The 25,775-nt window shown below is 33.4% G+C and overlaps 2 protein-coding genes and 1 pseudogene across 2 annotated transcripts; all 3 read left to right on the top strand.

Moving 5' to 3' along the window:
* The first annotated feature begins 2,367 nt into the window (after nucleotides 1-2,367).
* On the top strand, nucleotides 2,368-3,363 carry LOC112006598 (PR5-like receptor kinase; annotated as a pseudogene).
* Nucleotides 3,364-9,298: 5,935 nt separating this feature from the next.
* LOC112033106 (uncharacterized) lies at nucleotides 9,299-20,535 on the top strand. The gene is made up of 5 exons (XM_065767176.1): nucleotides 9,299-10,121; nucleotides 17,324-17,400; nucleotides 17,499-17,605; nucleotides 19,194-19,624; nucleotides 19,713-20,535. Exons 1-5 carry the CDS (start codon nucleotides 9,402-9,404, stop codon nucleotides 20,328-20,330), a joined length of 1,953 nt encoding a protein of 650 aa, XP_065623248.1. The 5' UTR covers nucleotides 9,299-9,401; the 3' UTR covers nucleotides 20,331-20,535.
* A 3,365-nt stretch (nucleotides 20,536-23,900) lies between these two features.
* Nucleotides 23,901-25,145, top strand: LOC136064850 (uncharacterized). Its single transcript, XM_065767175.1, has one exon. The coding sequence runs from the start codon at nucleotides 23,901-23,903 to the stop codon at nucleotides 25,143-25,145; it is 1,245 nt and encodes a 414-aa protein (XP_065623247.1).
* The last annotated feature ends 630 nt before the right edge of the window (nucleotides 25,146-25,775 follow it).

Below are 25,775 nucleotides of genomic sequence, written 5' to 3'. Positions count from 1 at the left end.
GGTGGCTTATGGGTTCTTTAATCAGAGGCAGGCACGGATGGTGGTCACCAACTTGGAAAGGGCTGCTGGCTTCTCTGTTGGTTTAGGGATGAAAAACTCATGTAGCCAAAGGGGGTATATACGGACTGCAGGGGTTGGTTTGGGCTTGTTCAAGATCTCATAGGGCAAAAACTTGAAAGGTACTGTCATATTTGGTTGGCTTGCTCTTTTGATGGTTTTGCTTTCAAATGGTTGTCTACAGTTGTGTTGTATGGACCGAAAGTCTGCTTTGATACCAAAACTGACGTAGGACAACCACACTATTTTCAATGGAACAAACAAACAACAATAGGATTGTAAAATTGTGATTTATATCTATGTTTTATGTTAGTTTTATTCTATGAAAAAATGTGTTGTAATTGCTTCAATTTTGCTCCTTGTATTTTGTGAAATTTTATTGTATTGGGTTTAGTATTAAGTTGGTGAAGACTCAAGCTTAATTGAAGAATAAGTGCATTTCACGACTAGCTCATGAGAAGTTCGCAAGAAGGGTTCCTGCAAAAAGGGCATGTAAGAAGCACATGACTAGAAGCTGAAAAGTCGTGCCAAGCTATCAATTTCACGAGTATCTCACGGGTAAGACCTTCCTGCGAGGTAGTCGCAAAACATTCTGCCTAGAGGATTTTAATGTGTGACTTTCTTACCCTTCACCCATACTATATATACCTTCATTACCATAAATGTAAAGGAGTCCATTCAAAGAGAAAAACCCTAGATAGGTTTTCTACAACACTCACACCCATCTTTTAGAGAAAGAGCTACTCATCCTTGTGAGAAATCATTGTAGCCTCTTCTCCTTCCCTCTCCCATTGTCATACCTTGAGAGGAGATTTGTACCCAAATACAACCCACACCTATTCAGAGTGTTTTGGAGCTTGCGAAGCTTTGGGGATTTGCCAAAAGAAGCCGGTAAGGCTTGATGGATGCAATCAGACGTATTGCGGGATCCAAAAAGCTAGACAAGACACAGCTCCGAGAAGTCTTGTTGGAGTAGGAGCTTGAAGGGCTTAGGTACATCGGGTAAATTAGGCTTGGAGGGTCTCTTGCCAACTCATGTATCTCAACTAATTGTCTAGTGGATCGATTATGGCTTGGAGGGCGGCGAAGAGGTTTTTCGCCGAGTTCTTCGGTTTCCTCTTCGATAACACATCGACGTGTTATCTTGTATTTGCATCCTTCTTCCCTACTCTTTTACATTTCATTTTACTGCTGTGTTGTTATGAATATGGATTAGAGTAGCCTGTTTGTTTATCCGCTTGCATTTACACTATTCCACACTTAGTATTAAGTTAGTGTAAATTCAATCGAGCCATAACTCTAATTTGGGGTTCTAAATAGCTGTTGTGTTTTTAACACATTTTCAAGCTTTCAAGGATCAAGACTAAACCCTAGGAGTCAGCACCTAAGGGTTGCTTGGAGTCAGCACTAAGCAAACTGGAGTTGGCCAGTGTAAAAGAAACACAATAATTTTATAATTCTCAAAACTGTCTTACAATAATCAAAAAAAGTATTTAAATAGCTAACAATAAAATGCATAAAAAAATCCTAATTAGTAAATACTTAGGCTTGCTTAATCTCAAGCCCAATTACTAACGAGCTCCATCCATAAGGCCACAAGTTGGGCCATCTTCTTTTTGCTCTTCCTTACATACATGCGTATAATTGGAGGTTTGTGCCTTGTGTCCACACCAATATATCAATACAAGGGGGGGTGGGGGGGGGGGGTTGGTGGGAGGATATTAGAGATATCAATGTTTTTTGTAATGTAAGGAAAGTAATATTAAGCCTACTTGTAGAGTAAGTAAAATAACCCCATGTTAGTCTATGGGTATTTTAGATTTAGTCTATCTACATATACCTTTCATGAGCTTATTGTAACACACAAGTTTAAAATAATATAAAAATATAGCCACTTAGGGGCTTTTCACTATGGATACAGACCATCAGGCCAAACTAGGTTAATTTTTTGTGTTATTTTACACTCTCTCTTAACCCCAACTTAAATTTAAATACTAACATTCGCTTCATAAAAAGAAGTCTAACTTTTCTTATGTTCCTGACGAAGGTTCAAAGCGCAATTTAAATGTTAAAGTTGCTATAGGTATTTTGAACGTTTGTCAAAAAGTATTTCTTACTAAGTTCTGCTATCTGGCCCTAATATAAAATGTGAAGTAAATACCTCTGGTCTGTAGGATGAACATGTACTTATTAATACTGATATACATATTTTCTTTTTCTTTTCTTTTTTTCTTTTTCCTTTTTCCATTTTCCTTTTTTCTTTTTTCACCTTTTTGTGGCTTTCTACAACTTTAAGAGAGAATGCTTATCATGCGGCAATGGTCTTATGGAAGAAAGACCAGAAATGAGCAAAAATTCAAGGCATTTATAAGGAATTATGGATCTCTTGCCCCAAAGCGATATAGTTATTCATTTGTGAAGAAAGTGACAAACTCATTCATAAATAAAATAGGCCAAGGAGAATAGGGTGTTGTGTATAAGGGAATGCTACCTGATGGTCGTCTAGTGGCAATGAAAGTACGAAGTGAGTCCTAGGGTAACGGAGAAGAATTCATTAATGAGATTGCTAGCATTAATGTAGTCGCTTTTCTGGGTTTCTGTTATGAGAAGAATTAAAAGAGCATTGATTTATGAATAAATGTCCAACAGATCATTGGATAAGTTCATATATACTCAAGGATTGTCAAGTGAAAACAGGCTACTAAAATGGAAAACACGCAATGAAATTGTAAAGGCATTGCTCGAGGATTAGAGTACTTACATCGTGGTTGTAACACAAGGATTCTGCATTTTGACATAAAACCTCACAACATTCTCTTAGAGAATAATTTATGTCCCAAAATCTCTGATTTCGGCCTTGCGAAACTGCGTGAAAGGAAAGATAGTATTGTATCAACAGTGAATGCTAGAGGGACTGCTGGATATATTGCTCTTGAAGTGCAGTATAGAAACATTGGCAGAGTATCTCACAAGTCTGATGTGTACAGCTATGAAATGATGGTTCTTGAAATAGTAGCAGGAAGAAAAAATATCGATGCTGGAGTGTCTCGCACCAGTGAAATATATTTTCCTCATTATATTTATGAGCGTCTTGAAGGAGGTAATGATTTAAGATTGGATGGGATTACAAGTGAAGAGAAAGAAGAAATTGCAAGGAAGATGATTTTAATAAGTTTGTGGTGCATTCAGACCATTCCATCAAACAGACCATCAATGACTAAGGTAGTAGAAATGCTAGAAGCTAGCCTTCAGTCCTTGCCAATTCCACCTAATCCCTCCTTGTCTTCTCCTACTAGATCACCTTAACATCCACTACAAAAAGATCATCACAATTATTGCAACTAGTGCATCATCCATAGGTCTTCACGTGTCAACCCCGCATGTCTTTTATCCTCCACTAGTCGCTAACCCATGCGATGCACGGAAAAATTCAGAAAAATGTTCAAAAACTTCATTTTTTTTTAATTCATCTTCCTCTAGATTAATGAAAGCTATAAGATTAATTCCTAATATTCATGTACTTAAACAGCAAGTTTAAATGGTTAAATGTTGCAAGTTTGATGAATCCATAATGATTCCTGAACTATATAACTAAGCAAATATTATTGCGAGTGGTTCCATCATTTGCAAATTATCAAGTTTGGTAGTCTTATAGAATAGATACTTCATTTTTCAAAAAAAATTATATGAACTCCTCTTTTGTGACAAACTTTTTTTTATTTTTTATTTTTTTGCCGAAAAAGCTTAAGAATATTAAGACTTAAATTACAACATTTGATAGCTGTAAAATACGTCAGTGATGTAAAAAATAGAAAAGGTTTAAATATTGAAAAAGCATTTTTAGTAGATTGTCGTACAAAACATTTTTTTCTCAATTTTTTTATATAACTTTTCTCATAAGATTAATATTGTTGGCATTCTTTAAAGATGATACATAATATAACTTAATCTTTGACAAAAAAATGAATCATACTCAAATTTCAACATGCTCCTCTTTATTGGAAACTTTATCTTCTGCCAAAAGTCTAACAACAAAATTTCATAGTTTGTCATTGATTATATCTCAAGATTGAACATTCAAATAGAGATATATACGATGATCATCAATATGTAAGTAGACTAATCACAGATGTTATATAAAAAAGTGCTGAAGTCATTTCTATCAAATATTATTTGAAATGATTCTCTAAAAAGTCTCAAGGATAAAAGTAAATAATAAAAAAAGATAGAAAACTCAAGAATAGTAATATGGCTTACCAAAATCCATAACTTAATATCAGGCAAAAATGCATCAAATTCGAGTTTCAAGTTGTTCTTCCTTATTGGACTCTTCAATTTCTTGCACAAATCTAAAGACAGAATTTCATAGTCTCAGTCATTGACTATTTCTAAAGATTGAATATTCAAATAAAGATGTATATGATGATAACAGTATATAAGGTTAATAACAGATGCATACCTCAGAATCTATAAAAGCGTTGAAGTCACTGCTTCAGCAACTTTAAGTTAGGGAGCCATAACATAAGATTTGAAACGGGGATGAATTGTCAAAAACCGAATATATTCAAGAAAGAAAAGAGCTATTTCTGATTATATAGATAGGAAATGGAAGCAACCATGGCATAAAGTGTAAACCAAAGGAAAGCCTAGGCCTTACTTGATGCATTGTCGATGGTGATAGTGAATATACCCAATCAACAATTGCAGATACACACACAAGTTATGGTTCTAGTTGACCTACAACCAGAAATTTTTGAGGAAAAAATAATAAGAAAGAAAACTCAAGACAATAAAATTAATGTAGCTTGAGAATCACTTGAAGCAATTTAATCATAAGTAATACAACTTACTGACCATTATAATGTGATCTCAAAAGAAAAAATAGGTTAACCCACTTGTTCAATTTGTTTTGAATTTCAAGTTGAACTTCCTTATATTGTACACTACACAGTAAACCAGACTTTAAGTTCATCTACAAATCTAATTAAAATAGAATAAATAATTTTTCATTGATTATTTCTCAAGTTCAAAAATAACTTCATATAAATTCAGAACATCAACAAACTTTGGTAAAATCTGAAATTTGAATGTCTAAATAGCCTTAATTAATCCAAAATTGCTAAGTCAAAACTTAACAAATGAAGACAATATAATAGAAACTAAAGAGCCCCAATCAATGCATTGTTGGTAGCCCCAGAATAAACACATGACACACACAATCTCAAGAAGTTATGAATTGATTTTTCAAATGAAAATACTTGATTTCTATTGTAGGGAGGAAATTTGAAGATCTAAAGTATGCTATGCAGCAAAATATGTTGAACTATATAAACAAACAAAAATTTTAAGAAAACTATTAAAAAATAAGTGCATAAGCTATTTTATTTCAAAGTGAAATATTAAACCAAAGGACATTTGGGGGGGGGGGGGGGAACCAAATTTAGATTCTTTTGAGCTTTGTGTGTTTGATATATACATATATATATATATATATATTTTTTTTGAGATCCAAAGTTTAAAGTTTGGAATTTTGGTATTTGTGTGTTAGCATATTGTTGTTTGATTCCACCTAAACCATTTGAATTGAAGATCCCTTCCTATTTAAGTTCTCAATTCTCTCCTATTTTTAGTCAGATGTGAGATATATGGCATTTATTTAACTTTAATGTGGCATTTGGTATGAGGGAATTGACAGTACTCATGACATCCAGATTCTTAGGAATGTGATTTTTTACAATCTAGATGCCTAGGAATGTAGTTATTCCTATGTTTGGTTTCATTGGGATTCTCTTAAGATTCCTAAGAATGTGAGATGCTAATATTTGGTTTATTTTCATGAATATTAAATGAATTATTTATTTTCCCATTCTATCCTTAGATTTGAATGTGAACTACCAAGTCCTTTTAAAAAAAAAAAAATCTTCCTCTAAATAAATAATGAAAAACAAAATATAAACTATTAATAATTTGTTAAGCAACACATGCACAACAACAAAAGTGAATACCTAGCAATAATGAAGGGTCCCCTTCAAACTTTTTTTTTTCCCACACGTGAAACCTAAATAGAACTTTGTTAAAGAATGTATTAATAGAGTTGTCTATCCTGTTTATGTTATTTTGGCAAGAAAATATACGAACAAGGGAAAAGATATTAATGATTTGTTTGATATTTTATCTTAATTGCTTAAGTGATAAGGAAAAATAGTATAAGTTTGGGAATCTGGATACTCACATGTTTTAAGGGAAATTCACATTCCTATTGAGAGAGGTTTAAAGGGGGTTCTCTTGGCATCCGATTCCCTGGCGTGATTTGCAACCAAATATGAGAATTTTTAAACATTCTTGAGAATCCTAAAATATTACCCCCATACCAAACGCCACGTAAGGATTTACATGATTTTTGAAGACTATTGAATTTTTGTATGTGGCATGTATCTTACATATGCCCAAAATTTTGAAAGAATTTTTAAATGGGAAGGGACCTCTCCTAATGAATCATTTGGGTACTTTATTTATTTTTATTTTTATTATTCCTTGGCAACACATTAGAAAAATATTTGATTAATAGAACATAATAATGATTGAGACTAAGTTGTTTTGAAGTTTTTTATTTTTGTTTTGTTTATATTTTACTTGGCAACACTAAAAAGAATGAAAATAATAATTTTAGAATATTCTTTCATTCTCTTGTTCGAGAGTTTTAATGGGAGAAATGGAAAATACATTCCCTTGTTTGGGAGTTTAAATAGGAGGAAATGGAATAAATAGGAGAGAATACTCATTCCTTTCTATTCCCGCAAAACCACAAATTTTCATTTCCCTTAAAATTGGAAGGAGTTGGAAAGAAAGGAATCAGATTTAATGAATTTTTTATTAAAACTCCTAAAATGCCCCTATATATTTAACCCTATATTAAATAGGGGTTTTAACAGTAATATTATCATAAAATGATTCAATTCTTTTTCTCTATATTACTCCCAAATAAGGTTACTTATCTTTCATTCATTTCCATTTCTTTATTTTAAAACATCTAGACAATGTTACTTGAGAGATGCTATGTTTACAACAATTTTACAACAAATCACAGGTGGTTAGTTGTTATTGGTTCAAATTTGAAACCAACACTAAGATTACTTTTTTGCCCCAACAATAACAACCAGTAACAACCTACCACTTAAGATTTGTTGTAAAAATGTTGTAGACATATCATTTCTCATATTACTTAATTCCATTCATTTCATTTCCATTTATTTTTCTTATTTAAATACATTCCATTTTATTCATTTATGATCATTTCATTCATTCCCCTTATGAACTCCCTAACAAAATTTAAGTTCACAAGGGAATAAATAGAATGGAAAGAAATAATTATAAAGGAATAGAAAGTAATGGAATGCATCTAAGTAAGGGAAAATAATGGAATAGAATTAAGTAATTTTGTCTAGATGTTTTAAAAAAAAAAAAAAAATAGAAATAAATGGAAATGAATAGAATGTAACTTTGTTTGGGAGTAACATAAAAAGAAATGAATGAAATTATTTTATGACAATATTACTATTGGACCTCTATTTTAAAATAAATGACTGAATATATAAGGGTATTTTGAGAGTTTTAGTGAAAAATTCATTAAATGAATTTTTTATTTCCTTCATTAAAACTCCCAAACAAGAGAAGTAAAAATATTATAAAATTATTCTTTTCATTCATTTTCATTCCATTCGCTCCATTCCACAGGCTAAGCAAAGATACTTTGATGCTTATATCAAAACATTTTTGGAATCAAATTAATCAAGTAACACCGTTCAAAGATGACATACCTTGGTCAATTGAACTAGTAGGTTTTTATAAGTGGAATGAGGTAGATTTTGGCAGGAATCATCCCCTAAAATCAACATTTTCAGTGTGCTAAAGTTGTCCCCTTTGGTCGTCTAAAGGGAGGCACACCAAGGCAGTGCGTCTAAGGTTGTAGACGGGGGATAGAATGAATCGAATTTTTTTGCGATGAAAGTTGATGAGGTACAATAATCAATTTCTAACATGAAGGGAAGTTGTGAGTGCATAAAAAGCTCTTCTTTTGAGGAAAGCTGTATGGGTTGACCAAATTTGACCGCAGGAAAGGTTCCCTTTGGCACATAGTTGATCGCTTTGAGTCATACAGTTTGTTGTGAGGTAAAGGTATGGCTAGTTGGTCCAGAAGGTATTGAAAGTCTAACATCGTATGTAAAGGCAATCTCAAAGATCAAAATGGTGTTCAATCTAGGCTACCTTTGAGTGTCGCGTCCTGTCAGGTCTAATCCTAAGGCTTGCAGACCGATATTGATGCTTGGTTTAGGAGTCATTCATGGCTTAGTCTTGGGCTTGATAGGTGCAACTCTAATTCTGGTCTTGTTTGAACCATTTCCATCTAGAAATTATTAATCTTAATTTGTCATACCACTAAATTATAGAGTTTAGAAATGTAATTTATTAGTACTAGAGTATATCTTTGATGCAATCATCGATTCTCCTAAATAGCTATAATTACCGCGAGCAAACATATATATTAATGATAAAGAATGCATTATTTATTTATTCTCCTAAATGGCCATAATTACCACGATCTAGTATATATATTAATGATAAAGAATGCATTATTTATTTATTCTCTTAAATGGCCATAATCACCGCGAGCAAACATATATATTAATGATAAAGAATGCATTATATAATCTTAATTTGCCATACCACTAAATTATAGAGTCTAAAATATAATTTACTAGTACTAGAGTGCATCTTTGATGCAATCATCGATTCTCTCAAATGGCTACAATTATCTCAAACATATGTATGAATGACAAAGAATGCATTATTTATTTATTTATTTATTTTATTATTATTATTATTATTATTATTATTTTGTTGTTGTCATACTTTGGTTTGAGATGAGATCATGATTCATCCCTTCTTTATAAGCGGAGAGTAAAGTTTCATTGCATTTCACTGGTTGTTTCTGTGGTTTGAACTTTGAATATACCTTAAACGTGAACTCCACTATATAACATTTTCTCAGTCTCCACGATATATTCTTCTTTTTCTTTTTTCTTTTTTTTTGATTGGAATATATTCTTCTTTTTCATTGGTAACACAAGAATGCAATATACACGGCTTCAAAAGTCAGACCCTCTATTTATTCTTATGATAATGACAAGTGTCACTGTGTGATTTAAGTCAGAAATCTTTCATCATCCATAGAACCTATATATACATTCTTACAAATCTAGAAGATAGCAATAGCATAGCCTTCAATCTTTTCAGAAGATAGCATAGCCTCTCTCTCTCTCTCTCTCTCTCCCTCTCTCTCTCTCATGGCGAGGCTTTGTTTTACATTTGTGATAATCTTAGCATTGACATTGATGGTTTCACCAACTGAATCACAAACCTGCACATCACAGAGCTTCACAAACGGCAAGGTCTTCACCAACTGCACCGATCTTCCATACCTGAATGCCTATCTCCACTGGACCTACAACGCAACCAATTCTTCTCTTTCCATTGCCTACATAGCTCCACCAGCTATGCCCGATGGCTGGGTCTCTTGGGCTATCAACCCCAATTCTACAGGCATGAGTGGAGCTCAGGCTCTCTTAGCCTTCAAGTTCAACGGCGTCATGACCATCAAAACCTACAATATTGTCTCCTATAACTTCACTACTGCAGGGTTCAACTTGTCCTACGATGTGTGGGATCTTAGCACTGAGAACTCTAATGGGACTATCACAATCTTTGCTCAATGGAAGCTGAAAGAGAAGACTGAGAAGGTGAACCAAGTTTGGCAAGTGGGTCCTGGTGTGACCCCGCAAGGCTGGCCTATGAAACATGGTTTCAGTCCAGAAAATCTTAATGCCTATGGGACCCTTCAGTTGGTGAAGGCAGAAGGTCCAGTGATCAGTCCTGCGGATGCACCTCAACCTGTTGCTTCTGGACATGATGCACCTGCTCCTGGACCTAGTGGGAGTTCAAGAATCAAAGAGAGAGTGAATGTGGGTGTTTGCTTGAATTTGTTTGTTATTCTTGCAAGTTTGATTGCTTTCTGAGTTTGAAGATTTTGTTTGATGTTAATAAGATCCACTACAAAAAAATAAACAAAACAAAAATAAAAACGATCTATCCCGGCACTTCAAAAGCGCCACTACAGGTCTTTAAAGCACCGGTTTTTTTTTTTTTTTTTTTTTTGTTCAGAAATTTAAGAGAAACAAAAATTACAAAATTTTTTTCCTTTCATTGTTTTCGGTCATCTATTCTATTGTGAAATATAAGTAAGATGTGATCTTTTTTTAGAAGTATATAAACAAACAAAAATAAAATTTTATACTTATATTTTACCTAATTTAAAAATATCTGCATATATCTTGTATTAATTGTATTGATTATAAATTAGAGAGGATAATCATATATATATGGTAGAATTTTAATTGTAGATCTTTTGTGATAATAAAAAACTTTAATTCAAGAGAGTTTAATATAAAATTAAGGATATTCATAGATGAATATAAACATTTAAAGAAAACAACATCCTATCAATGCTAGAACCAAAAAAAAAAATGTCATAACCACTAATTAGGTCTCAATTCATTAAGGTTTTTATGCAATCTGTGTTGTAGGAATTATTATACAACCCACAACATGACGATCATAAAAACCATCTACATACAATTGCCACATAGTGGATTGCATACAAATTCTTGCAACTTAAATTGCTTAAAAACCTTGCTCTTCTATGTTTTCTATGTTTCCATTCAATTCCAAGTGTTTTATTTTTTGAATATTTCATATGTTGATATTGTACTTTATTCGCCGTAATTTTAGATGAAAATCACAATTTTATTTTCGGCCTAGGTAAACCTTATAAGAAGCATGTTTTATTAAAATGTTACACTTCAGATCGAGTCCCAAAATTTGAATTCACCTAGCCCATTCATGCCCAAATCCTAATTTTGTCCAAATTTGACCAACTTTAAATGAGCTTCAAATGAAACTCTAACTCCTTGTTTGGTGTACATATGGTTCTGTGAGAACCGCAACTAAGGGGGGTGGTGATTTTTTTTTTTAATATTAAAAGAAATTTCACAGTTGAGAATGTTAAGGGACTTCACTTAATTTAATTGTATGCCCTACCCTCAAATAACCTTCATTTATGAATAAATGAAATTGCAATCATATTTGAAAATAAAAAGTTACATGGCTTTTTTTTTTTTTAAGGAAATAATAAGAACTTGTAGCTTTTTTCATTAGCTTATTATACTTAGGACTAAAGCCATGTAATTTTTATCACCGCACACCCTTGATGCGGTGGTCACTTTCCAAATATAAGTGCGTGTAGAGTATAGGGAGAAAGAGCCAGGATTCACTTAGATTAGGCTAAAGTAAAAATTTTATCTTATATAAAAATAAATAAATAAATAAATAAGGAAACCATGCTAATTAAAACCATAATTGCATCTATTATGACCCCACCGACCCTATCCGGTTGTATTTCAAAAACAAACATGCCAGTCCCACATTGCTAAATAACAAAACTATTTCAGTCTTTATATTGTTACAGCCCAATTTTTAGTGACTGTCTAATGATATAACCATCTCTTGTGTTTGGCAGTCTAATTCCTAACATTTCCATTTTTTACGCTTAATCAATAAAAGACGGAATAAGTTCTTGTTGTTTTCTCTCCCCAAAAAATAAAAGTTCTTGTTGTTAAGCTAGACAATCTAATTCCCAACATTTCAATCTAGGGGCTATTTCATGGTAACTCTCTACGTGTTGTTTACTCGCGCAAATGACCATTTCACATACTAGATAGGGAAATATTAACAAAAATGTTCAGTTTAGAGCACACGTTAATTAAATTTACGAATGAAACTTTCTTAAACTCATCTAGACTAGCAAACGGTCAATATAGAAATGTTCAGTTTGGAGCACGCGTTAACGATATTTAAGAATAAAACTTTCTTAACTAATCTAGACTAGCAATAGGTCATTATAGAAATGTTCTTGGGGTATGTAAGATTTCACGTGCTTACTAAACACATGTGATCTTTGTGCTCCTTGTGCATTTGGCTAATAACTAGAGTATAATTTTAATCTGTATTGTCTAAACTAAAGTCATAATATAATCTCAGTAGGCACGAATAATGAATGCATTATTGGTACGTTAAGTTTATCATATGAAAGATTTTTGTTATTAAAGTTCCAATGATCACTTTTACCCCTTAGATGATGTGGCCAACCTTAAAACTGATACATAATTAATTTTTTTGTGTATTTTTATATGTAAAACGTATTATCCCACATATTAAACATTATGAGAATGTCTTCTAAGTTCTAAGCCAAGCATGGATAAGCTTGAGCTCGGTCCTCAGCTTCGCTCACCCGAAGTCGAGTCGCAGACCAAGGAACTAGGAAGAGAAGAGTTGACTTGAGCAACTCAGCGACATTATCCTAGAGATCATGGGATTGGCTTATCAAAAATATCGTTGAAAAAACCAAGAAATTAAGAATGATTTTCAGGTTCACCTTGCATAATAATTTTGGCATAGTAAATGTAGGGGGCCGATAATTGTGGGACCATTTCCCAGGCAATGTGGACCTCTTGCTCATGTTGCTCCCAGCTCAGTAACAGCCCATGTTAGCCGAGAATAAGGGGAACTGGGAAAAGAGCACGTTCAGCTTACATACCCCCAAGTGCATGCACGCCGAAGAGTTGAGATAATGACTTGAGAGAATCCGCCAGCTGAACACATAGATTTGGAGGTTTACGTTCGGCCCATAATACAAATAGATTTGGAGGCCCAAATATCCTGAGGCCCAGGGTCCACGGCTGAGAGTAGGACCTCTACAGTAAACATTGGAATTTGGACTTTATTAATTTTGTTATCTTTTAAATTACATTTATTTCAACTAAATCTGATTTTTGAGAAAAAATAATGACGCGTGTTCAGACCAAAAAATTCAGCTATGTAATTCCATTTTTCTGATTCTTATCTAATCAGTTTTTTCCTTTTTAAATAAAAATTTGAATTCATCACCTTGGAGAGTCCCACTGATCCAAATTTTCATCACAAGGCCCTCCCCTCACCCTATAAATAGAAGAGGGGAGATTCATAGCTCAGGGCACTCCATAGTCCATTCGGGCTATAACAGTTTTTTTGTAGTGAGAGATACATTCATTACAATCCTTAGCGTCAAATAGTTATAATTATCTCATATATGAGATAGATGTATTACAATATGAGAGCTTCACATAATCATATATAAAGTCTTCTAAGTTCTACCTACTCTGGTTCTTATGGTCTTTTTTTTTTTTGGTTCAAAAATTTAAGAGAAACAAAAATTGCGAAATATCTTCTTCCTTTCATTGTTTTCGGCCATCTATTCTATTGTGAAATATAAGTAAGATATGATCTTTTTTTGGAAGTATATAAACAGACATAAATAAAATTTTAAACTTTTGTTTTACCTAATTTAAAAATTGGCCAAAATGCAAAATTCAATTTCTAAGTTTCACAATTTTTCATTTCAATCCTCTAAGTTTTAATTCTTCTCAATTCAATGATCCGTTAACATTCCGTCTATTGCTACCGTTAAACTGCTCAAAACAATGTCGTTTGGCCTTAATTTAATATTTAATTTTTATTTGTTTCTTAATTAAAAAAACCAAAAATTAGAGGGAGAGGAGAGACAGATCGGAGGACCAAAAGTGGATGTTGCTGCCTCAGACTCCTTCCATACGGATCAACCCGTATCTTTCTCCACCATCAATCAAAACAAACAAACAAACATAGATTGATCAAACTAAATCACCAAATTTTAACCTACAAAAAAATAAAATAAAATTCGAAAATGTCTCCAGAGATTGATCTTCTAGAAAATGGCAGTGACCCCTCGTCCTTAATCTTTGTCATTGAGATTATCAATAGTGTACGATCTCTTCTAGCTACAAAGTAATATAATCTTTCCCATCAAAGTCTTCAACAATCTTTGCATCCCAACACAATTTTATTTTTCTTTCAAAGGTCATTTAATCCTTTTTCGAAGTTTTTTTTAAGCTTCGAGAGATGGACGGCAAGATGCAAATCATTTTAAATTTTAATCTCTCGATTTCTCTCTCTCTTTTCCCCTCTCAGTCTCAATTATCAAGTTAGGCTGGGGGGGGGGGGGGCAATTGCTTATTACAATTGTGGCTGACTTAGAAATTTCAAAAAATAGGGTTTCTACTTGAACTGGCTACTTGAGAAAGAATATAGGTAAGGGTTCTTTCTTTTTGTTTTGACCTGCAATCAACACAAATTTTTTTTCCTGAGGAGATTACTTTACTCTACTAGGTTTGGATTTTATTTTTACTTTTTATTATAGGAATTTATGTTTTTTTTACTGGATTATGTTGCTACTTGGTTTTCCCAATCAAACACAAACTCTAATAAAGTATCTTAGAATCATTGATGGTGGATAAGTTTTGATTATATATATATATATATATGTGTGTGTGGGTCATGCTAACAAGTGCCCTTAGGGCACTTGTTAATAATTCATTTTAGGAAAATTTTAAATACCACTTTTATGGGAAATAAAAAAGTTATTAAAATATTAATTACTTTTTTTATTTTATTCCTATAAAAAACATTTTTTAAATGGATTATATAACGAATGCCCTAGGTGCACTCATTAGTATTTTCTTTTANGGTGAATGTGATTAGGGATTCAAGAGTGTTTGACAATTGCTTATTACCTGTGGCTGACTTAGAAATTTCAAAAAATAGGGTTTCTACTTGAACTGGCTACTTGAGAAAGAATATAGGTAAGGGTTCTTTCTTTTTGTTTTGACCTGCAATCAAACACAAACTTTTTTTTTCCTGAGGAGATTACTTTACTCTACTAGGTTTGGATTTTATTTTTTACTTTTTATTATAGGAATTTATGTTTTTTTTACTGGATTATGTTGCTACTTGGTTTCCCAATCAAACACAAACTCTAATAAAGTATCTTAGAATCATTGATGGTGGATAAGTTTTGATTATATATATATATATATGTGTGTGTGGGTCATGCTAACAAGTGCCCTTAGGGCACTTGTTAATAATTCATTTTAGGAAAATTTTAATACCACTTTTATGGGAAATAAAAAAAGTTATTAAAATATTAATTACTTTTTTTATTTTATTTCCTATAAAAACATTTTTTAAATGGATTATTAACGAATGCCCTAGGGGCACTCATTAGTATTTTCTTTTATATATATATATATATTTATTTATTTATTAATTATATTAATTTGAATGACAAGGCGATAATAATCTCCCCCTTAAATATTATATTTGTATAGAAAGAAAAGAAAAACCTATGGGTGTTTTTCTCTTTGTATTAATTGATGTGAGAGATAAGATGCTGCATATTAATTTTTTACTTATTTATTCATGCTTCATTCGGAAACACCAAAGGTGGAAATGAACGTGCAATTGTCTTAGGAGCAGGAGGGTGCATGGGTAATGGGTTATTATTAAAAGTGTTCCTTCTCAAAGTGTTGTATGGAGTCATGATTCATGTCAAAAGAAACACTGAAATTTTTATCCATAAAAAGAAATTAATGTACGAATTTGGCCCTTTATGGATCTTACATTTTCTTCTGAGAGCATCATAGAGAGCAAATACAGCGTTTTAAGGGGTAGAATTTTAATTGTCTTAATTGTAGATCTTTTGCGATAATAAAAAACTTTACTTCAAGAGAGTTTTTTATTTTATTTTATTTTATTTTATACTATACTAAGTATTTTTAAAATACACGGGAAAAGGAAAAAAATTTCAAAGAAACTGACAGTTGTGTACATCAAAAATGGCAACTCTTGGATATATAACACAAATTTTAAACCTCTTTGACTCACACTCATTTTCTAATTAATATAAACTTTTTTAGGAAAACAACTTCCCAGTCAATGCTCTAACCACAATATCTCTCATAACTACTAATTAGGCCTCAATTCATGCCTAGCCATTCTATATATCCCTATGCTTCCATTCAATTCCAAGATTTTGTGTGTGTGTGTGTGGAGCACTTCATATGTCCATATTGTACTTTATTTGCCTTAATTTTAGACGAAAATCACAATTTTATTTTCAGCCTAGGTAAACCCTAGAAGCATGTTCTGGAGTCCCAAAATTTGAATTCACCAAGCCCATTCATGCTAAATGAATATTAGATCAAAAAATTTCATGAATTTACTATTAAAACTTGATTTTCACTAACTTTGACCAATGTTGATTGAGTCTTAAGTTAGTTATACCCAAGTAAGATGCCAGACCACTAAATTTACAAAATTTTGGCCAAATCCTAATTTTGACTAAACTTGACCAACTTTGAATGAGCTTCAAATGAAACTCTCTAACTTCTTGATTGTACACATATTTAAAAATAAAAAGTTACATGGCTTTAGGCCTAAGTATAAGCTAATAAAAAAAAATTACAAGTCTTTATTTTCTAATGACAATATAGTCAAAGGGGGAATAAAATTACATAAATAAGCCTAACCTACGTTCCTTAAACGAATCTCTAAGTCTAAGAGCATCCACAATGGGGGTTGTATATGCCAAATGCTAGGAGCATTTGGTATTTAAACCCCAAAATCCACCAGCAACCGGGAAGGTAAATCCCATATGCAAAAAAAAAAAATGAGATTTAGCTACAGTACCATCTCAAATGTAAGATGGTACTGTAGCTGAATCTTATAAAAAAAAATAATATTTTAATGTTTTTTGCCGGGAATATCTCTCACGCTCTTTATTATTTCTCATTATTTTCTCTTTCTTCGGTCTCTCTTCCTCCGTTCTCTCTGTCTCCTCTGCTGTGTGATATCTTCAGACCCATTACTCTGCCCCTCTCTCTCTCGATCAGTTATGGGTGCTTCTCTTTCTCCGTTCTCTCTGTCTCCGTGATCCGATCCCCTTTACCGATTCAGTCCTCTCATAAATCGGTTTGGATTCACCGATTCACTCATCAAAATCACCGATTCACTCGTCCCATCGGTCTCTCAAATCAAATCGGTTTGGATTCACCGATTTGTTTGCAAAATCTCTTCACGAAGCTCCATCGGTCTCTCAAATCAAATCAGAATCAAAATCAAAGCAATTTACTAGGTGGGTTTTGTGTTTGTGTTTGTGTTTGTGTTTCTGCAATAAAAAATGGGGATTCAGCTTGTGTTTGTGTTTGGGTTTTGATCTAAGAATGGCTGTTGATGTTTGCAGAGGTGGGGACCCATTTCAGAGTTCCATCCGAAGCCTTCTTTTGGGGACCCAATTCATTCATTTCATTTCATGGGTATGTATATATAGCTCTCACTCTTTCTTTGTATATTATATATAGTATTATATTTCTATACGTGGATCTAACACTTTTCTTTTTCTTTTTTGTTTTAATCAGATTCTGCTGTCTGAGATTGGAGGCCAACATTCTTGCTCTTATTGGGCGTCCAATAATTTTCGCTCTTATTTCTTTGGATTCTTTCGGTGACTCTGAACTCCGCTCCAGTATGTTTCCTACTTTTGTTCAATTGCTTTGCATCCTTTATTTTGTTTTGGGTTCTGTTCTTTTAAGAGTCATATATAAAAATGCATTTGTGAATTTCTTTTAGTTGTTAAGATAAACATTTAGAATTAATGCCAAAAAAAAAAAAAAAAACCCAATACAATAGTTCAATAGTTGCATGTTGTGTGTTTCCTTGTGGATTGATTTGGAAACATTTAGTGTACCCAGTTTCGATTCTATGACAATGGCACGTTTTATATGTTGAAGCTGCAATTTCGGTATGTTTAGTGTAAATTTAGGAATGGTTCTCAAAAGGAGCTGTGGAATTCAGTTCAATGAGTGTGAAAATTATTGGGGTGTAGTCAATAGCACAGAATTTTCACCGTACATATTTGATTTGACACTTGGAAAACAATTATAATTAAGCATCCATGGAAAGAAATCGATTTTGTTACTAATGTCACTGTATTGGTGTGTGAAAGGAAATGAAGATTCTCTTTTGATCTTTCTAGAGCAATTTAAAAATACTAGAGCATCTCAAGCATCTACATTTCCACTTATGTAAATCTCATTTTATTATTAAATGTCCTGTTTTGAACTCTTCCTTGTAGAGACTTCTAAACCGATATTTCTCTAATTACTTATTTACATGCAATGTTCCTTGTACTTATTAAGCCCACTATGCAATGTTACTGTGTAGCCATGTAATAAGCCCACAATGTTACATGCAACTATTCTGTGTTACTGTGTTTACACTATCAATGTCTGTCTTAACAATATGCACAGTATAAGCCCCTTATATGTATAATCCTTGATACTAATGTAGATTAAGATCCAGCATGTGAAGATGTCATTAGACTTACTATGTTTGTAATAGGCCATTTGTGAGTGATGCTTTTGTTTGTAATAGGCTCTTAGGAACACTGAATTAGCACTTAGCTAGTATCCAAATTCTCATCCCATTAAAGCAATGGGGAATACAGAATAAGTAAAGATCGATAAATCCAAATGAATGATTGAATGTGTTTTGTACGCAGTTGGGCATTAAGATCCAAGCTCGTGAACAAAGAGAATGAACCCTTAGCAACCATTAACACAGCTAGCAAATGAGTTCCAAAACTAGCCAATAGTCATACACAAAAAAGTATGAGTTACAGTTCTACTACTGTCACTCAATTATGTCCACAAGAGCCTCTCTCACATAACATGTGATCAAGGCAGGGGGCTACTCAAGCCTAACCACTGTTCCCTTGTGAACCCCCACACCTCTCCTAACCTTAAGTGCACACTTTCTCTACCTTGTAAATTAACCTCCATTATGTTGGGGGTTACTTGGAGTAAGTGAAAGCCTTTTGTATATAAGACCTAAACTTCTTCATTCCCTTTCAAAAAAGCTCTCTGTTTGTACTGTCACAAAACATAAGGGATAGTTTGTATTTCTAATATATTGTTTGATTAGGAGTTGTCAAAATATATTGTAGGATGTTGTTGTACATGAGAAGCTGCCACCAATCATAATATGTGAAGGCTTTGAACTCTTGTAGATTTGGTTAGGTTTGTATTTCTAATTGTAGTACTGTTTTCTAAAAGGGATGGATACACAAGAAGAGATAGCACAATATGCTAATATCTCACGGATGGATGATGATTTTCTGGCACCATTTTTAAGTGGGTCTCAAAATACTTCAATGCCCATCCAAGAGTCTTGTCCGGAAGTTGAAATTGTCACCCCTAATCCAACAAAACGTGGTGGCAACTTCAGCGTAGATGAGGACAAACTACTTGTCTCTGCATGGCTTAACATTAGCATGGATGCCGTGGAAGGTACTGACCAAAGACTTGACAAATTTTGGAAGAAAATTTGGCAATATTTTTGCAAGAACAATACTTACGGAACCACACGTTCTGCTTCCTCCCTCAAAAGTCGATGGGGAAATATTAATAGGGAGACAAGTAGGTTTGCTGGGATCATGGCTAAAATTGAAGCCCGAAATCCAAGTGGTGTGACTTACGAGGACAAGGTATACATTATATTGCAATGGTGTCACAATAATAATTTCCGAATAGTTTCAAAACACTAATTATTTATTTATTTTTTTTTTAATTTAGTTGAAAGATGCAAAGGAACTATATAAAGAATCACCAGCTCAAACAACCGGCAAAAAATCAGCTTTTGCATTTGAACATTGTTGGGTTGAGTTGAAGAACCAACCAAAGTGGAATATGCCTAAGGAAAGATCAAAAGGGTTCCCTCAAACTCCAAGTTCAATTGATGAAGGTGGTAGTATTGATGATGACACAGTGGAGTTAGAGAGACCAATTGGCAGAAAAGCCGAAAAGGCTAAGCGAAAGAGAGCAGATGGTGATAAGAGTTTTGACGATTATTTGGCAAAAAAATTGCAATATATGGAGGAATCACATGAACAAGACAATGAGGCTCTTCGCATCAAAGCAGATAGGGTTCGAGTGGATGCGCAAAGAGCTGATATTGAAAAGGAAAGAGCTGATACTGAAAAGAAAAGAGCTGATATTGAAAATGAAAGGCTTCGGCTTGAAACTAGTAGGGAGACGCATAGAGTTGATATTGAAAATGAAAGGCTTCGTCTTGAAACTATTAGGGAGGAGGGAAGAATAATGACTTTAGATACAAGTGGCATGAATGACAAAGAAAGCCGTTATTTTGAAAATCTCAAGGATAAAATCCTTGCAAGACAACAATTAGAGTAAATAGTTGGGTTTGACTCAAGAAGATGATGTCTTGTCATAAACTATATTTTGGTAGTAAATTATATATGGGTTGGGGTTTGGCATATGTAGATAATATTTTGTTTCAACCTTATTTTGGTAGTGGTTTATTCTAAGCGTAGGTTTGGAACATGTAGATGATGTATTGTTCCAACTTGATCAATTGGCAGTAAGTTGTGCCACGTATGTAATGACATTATTTTTGTTTATATGAAAAACTTATGTCCTTTCTATGTTTGCTGGACTGTACTTTGACAAGTTTGTTCTTAATATTACTTAAAATAATAATGAAGATGAATTTTGTTTGCTTACATGCTTATAGTTTTGATATTCTGCTTATACCACTTCACAGATGTCATTTTATTGTAATTTCAATTGAACTCAACTTGGCTAAGTCTTAATCCCAATACTGATATTGGCACCATTCAGAAAATTAAGGCTGGGGTTGCACCCAAGGCCTGAGGTAGCAGACCCTTGCTACTTACTGAAGGATCATTGTTTTGTTTTTGCTATATTCTTCCTGTAGTAAATTTTTCTTTAATAAGGTACTTAATGATGAGGTGAAGGCTATTCTTTTGTAGTTAGATTCCCAAAAGTGGAGATGTTATAATATATTCTAATAAAGATAAATCTGATTATTGGCACCAAATATTCCTCTACTCTGGTATTTTTCTTTTTGGGTAGGCATATATTAATCTGTCCTTGATTTCAAAAAAAAAAATCTGTACTTGTATTTTTTAAATGCACTTGATGCTTTGGCACTCACTGTTGCAATTTTAAAAATTTTCCTTTCGGGTGAGGCATGTATCATATTCTCCAAGTGATGTTTCCATTGCATGTTATTGAAGAAATTGCACATATGAGATACAAGTACATTTCTTAGAAATAGCCCTGTAAGTCATTTTCGGTAACTTTTGAGGCGTCTTTACTTGTCATTGAACAAAGTCCTACTTGTTAAGAACAGATGATGTGTGAGTGATCTTGATGTTTCATACGGAAGAAAATATTATTAAGATTTTACTTCATTGGAATCATCTTACCATTCTATAGCAAGTTTGGTCTCCAAGTGAGACTTCAAAACATATTTCTGAAAGAGCTCAGCCAAAGCGTCAAACTTCATGATCCTATTCTCTTTCAATTTTTTTTTTTTAAATAGACAGTAGCTCTCCTATGGCACCTCAAGGACAAAGGCTGGATATGCCAAATCTGCATATCCCATTGTAAAATTGAAAAACAAAATGTTGATTTTTTTTTTTTTTTTGTGTGTTTTATTTCAATTTGTTTTTATTTTTATCCGTTCATCATGTATATAGAAGGTTGGACCTTCAATCTCTTTGTTTTTTTTTTTTTTTTTGATAAGATTCAATCTCTTTGTTAATTATAATTATCTGGAGCATACATAAAAGCCAGTACAAGTTGTTTGGATAAGTAAAAAAAAGCAAGTATATCTATTTCTATGGATTTTATCAAATTTTTGTTTTTCGAGTGACATAAAAGGGCATAAATTTGCATTCACCTCACCACGTGCTGAAATTGGCATTTCTTTGTATTTTAGATCCCTCAATTTATCTTATTTAATCTTAGGGGAAAAGCACAAGTTGTCCAATAAGCATAAGAATATAAGCCTTTAAATCTGGATTACTATGACTAATTGACTATATATTAACAATTTTCTAGCAACTGCAGATAACAATGCTTGTTAATACTTAGATTGATGACTAAAGACAAGGTCCAATTTGTTGAGTACTTCGAGTCTCAAAGGATAGCACCTTCCCATATAGTAACAATGCTTGTTATTGCTCTGATTGCTCCTCAAATTCAGCCAAAAATGAAAGAGTTAAAAGTAGTAAAAATAGAGAGTTTCTGCCTTTGCCACAGGACCTGCCTTGATCACCTGAACATTTGCAAATTCAATCTTAAATGCCTTGGCAAGGACATTATCATCAATGTCAGAAACAAACAGGATGGCAGGAACCGAATACGCGTCTATGCCAGCATTAGCACTACAAAAGGTAGAGACTGCAGAGGCAGTTTTTTTAAGAATGGGAATTATACATATAGTCCACTAGTGCACTACAAAAGGCTCATTGAAAAATTATCAAAACTAACAAGCAATTATATGTATCTTTTCTTATCATTATATCGTATCAAAGGTTATACTCTCATTCCTCATCTCATTTTTTAAGTGTGTGTGTGTGTGTGTGTATTGCTATGATCTTTCAACTTGAAGACAGTATGATCTTTCAAATTGAACAGTAAGATCTTTTTGGACCATAGGTTATAATTGCTTGTTAGTTTTGATAATTTTTCAATGAGCCTAACTTCATGAAAAGTTTTTGGGATCTTTATAAGTAATAGTTGTTAGGGATGCTAGCTGTTTACTCTTTTAATTTAGCATATACAATAGTGGTATCAATTTAGCATAATTCTTTTAGAATTTTCAGCACAAATCCAAAGAAACAGTTAGGACGGTTGAGACCTTGAGATCACATTTATGTCTTCTTTTGTCTTTTCCCTCAGCACATCCTCAGATGAACCTCAACTATGCTACAAACACATTTTTTTTTTTTTTCACACTTTTATCTTTTATTTTACAACGTGCTAAGGCGATAACCAGTAAGTGATGATTAACTTAACATTATTTTCACACAAACCCATTATTGACACAATTTTTTCGCGCACCAATCACAATTTATTATCTCAAGAAGTTATGAAACTTGGTGTGAATAAATGTGTCCCTAGACTTTCTGTTTGAACTTTCCTCGTGTAATCCTAGATAGGTGCTGCTGTAAACTATTAAATTCCAGTCCTTTATAGCATTTGAGGAATGAGGACCACCCACTCTTCTACCATTCTTCAGGACTTGTAGATGCTCATCTTTTAATTGATTGATATCCCCACTTGTGGACTCTGCTGGACTTTTTCATTGTCTATTTCAGCATTCAAGTCTTTTGGATATTCTTATAAGCAGTAGCCAACAACACTTAACAGCCTTCATTGGGCTTTTTCTTTTTAAATGAATGAGAGAGATTTTTTAAACCACAATAAAGCACTGTACAGTTACAATTTCAACTCAGAAAGAAACTCACAGTAAACAACACCTATACAAATGCATCTCACTGTCAAAGAAACAAATCAAAAAATAGGGGAAAAAAAAAAGCACTCATGAGGATGAAGTAGCCTTTGTAAACCTTTATTGGAGTTCGTAGCTGTTTACTCTTTTAATTTAGCATATACAATAGTGGTATCAAAAAAGCACAATAGTGGTATCAAAAAAAAAAAAAAGCACTCATGCTATCTTCAAATAGTGGTATCAATTTAGCATATACAATACACTGTTCTAGTTCGTAGTGCTGAAAGAGAAGATTATGAGCCTTGGGGACTTTTGCTTTATTTCTTATCAATCTTTACTAGGGGACTTTTGCTTTGACAGATTTTAAGCTTTGTTTATTGAATAATATATCTACTTGTTCCCTTTCCATAATGTAATCTCTGCTTGCTTTGCAATAATTGTGATAATTTCCTAACACTGTTGTCTTCAAGATTGTCTCTATGGGTCGCTCTAGGCTTCGCAAATTGCTTTTTGACGACTCAGACGAGGATGAGATAATGAGGCGAGTTCTTAAGGGTTCAACATCACAACGTAAACGTCGTCGGTATATCGAACGTGATCGTTTGGCAGGCCATAAAAGACTTTATCTCGACTACTTTGCCGACACACCAGTATATCCTCCTAAGTTATTTCGGAGGAGATTTCGGATGAGTCGGCCTCTTTTTCTCCGTATTCAATCCGCAGTGGAAACTTATGAACCTTACTTTATCCAAAGAAGAGATAATGCCCAAAGGCTCGGTTTATCTTCTCTTCAAAAGATAACAGCTGCACTTAGGATGCTTGCGTATGGAGTGACAGCTGATTTTATGGATGAGTATGTGCGGATTGGAGAATCCACTGCAATAGAAAGTATGAAAAAATTTGTTAAAGCGGTGGTTGATATTTTCTCCAAGGAATACTTGAGGTCCCCAAACAACGAAGACATTGCTCGACTTTTAGTCAATGGGGAAAGACGTGGATTTCCAGGGATGCTAGGGAGTATTGATTGCATGCATTGGAAATGGAAAAATTGTCCGACTGCATGGCAAGGTCAGTACTCTGGTCACATTCGTGAGCCAACCATTGTTTTGGAAGCAGTGGCATCATTTGATCTGTGGATATGGCATGCATTTTTTGGATTACCTGGATCAAATAATGACATTAATGTATTAGAACGGTCTCCTATATTTTCTGAGCTCGAACAAGGACGTGCTCCTGCAGTTAATTACTCAATCAATGGCCATGAGTATACAATGGGATACTACCTTGCCGATGGCATATATCCGAAGTGGTCAACATTTGTTAAAACAATTCCATCTCCGCGGGGACATAAGAACAAATTATTTGCAAAAGCTCAAGAGGCGAATAGAAAGGATGTAGAGCGTGCATTTGGAGTGCTTCAAGCAAGATTCGCAATTGTGCGTGGGCCTGCAAGATTTTTCTATAGTGAAACGCTCCAAGACATCATGAAAGCATGCGTAATTCTTCATAACATGATCATTGAAGATGAGCGAGATGTAAATGAAGCGGTGGAAGTAGATTATGAGCAAATTGATGACAATCCTACTATACAACCATCACGGGAGAACACAAATGAATTTACGGAGTTCATTGAAACCCATCGATGTATTCGAGACCATAAAATTCATTCTCAACTCCAATTAGACCTCATTGAACATTTATGGCAATTACAAGGGGAGTTGTAGGAACTTAAGTGTGTCACTTATGTATGTGGAGTTTTATTGTAATTTGATATATGTATGAGTCTTCTAAAGACAATATTGATAGTTATGTATGTGGATTGTATCTATATATATGTATGTGGATTATAAAAGTTGATAGGTTGAGTACATTGATATTTGATAGGTTGTATGTATATATATATATATATGTATGTGGATTTTAAAAATTGGCAGGTTGTATGTATATATATGTATGTAGATTTTTTGAGTTGGCAGGTTGAGTACATTGATATTTGGCAGGTTGCATTTTTATGTATGTATGTGGATTTTTAAAGTTAGCAAGTTTGAGTAAATTGATATTTGGCAAGTTCTTTCTCAAAAAAAATGAAAAATTGGTAGGTTCTCTGTGTGTGGTTGTTGAAATAGTTGGAAAGAAATTGGCAGGTTCTGTGGTTGTTGAAATAGTTAGAAAGAAATTGAAAAGAAAAAAAACTGGAAGGATGTGTGTGTGTGTGTGTGTGTGTGTGTGTGTGTTTTGAATTTGAAACAACAAAAAAATGGTAGTTGGAAAAGTAATAATAAAGAAAGATTAAAAAAATAATATTTTAATAAAAGGATGAGATATAGAATTTTGAGATGTTGGGTGTATTGTAA

The sequence above is a fragment of the Quercus suber genome, unplaced genomic scaffold (genome assembly GCF_002906115.3).
Source record: "Quercus suber isolate HL8 unplaced genomic scaffold, Cork oak 2.0 scaffold_781, whole genome shotgun sequence".
Taxonomy (NCBI): domain Eukaryota; kingdom Viridiplantae; phylum Streptophyta; class Magnoliopsida; order Fagales; family Fagaceae; genus Quercus; species Quercus suber.
Note: the sequence above shows the minus strand (reverse complement) of the source record. Positions and strands in the feature narration are given on the sequence as shown.

Excerpts from the sequence above, each read along its gene's own strand:
- LOC112033106 (XM_065767176.1), top strand. The coding sequence starts at position 9,402 with ATGGCGAGGCTTTGTTTTACATTTGTGATAATCTTAGCATTGACATTG. Across the intron at positions 10,122-17,323 it reads TTATTCTTGCAAGTTTGATT|AGGTGGGGACCCATTTCAGA; the intron begins GCTTTCTGAGTT and ends TGATGTTTGCAG. Across the intron at positions 17,401-17,498 it reads TCATTTCATTTCATGGGTAT|ATTCTGCTGTCTGAGATTGG; the intron begins GTATATATAGCT and ends TGTTTTAATCAG.
- LOC136064850 (XM_065767175.1), top strand. The coding sequence starts at position 23,901 with ATGGGTCGCTCTAGGCTTCGCAAATTGCTTTTTGACGACTCAGACGAG.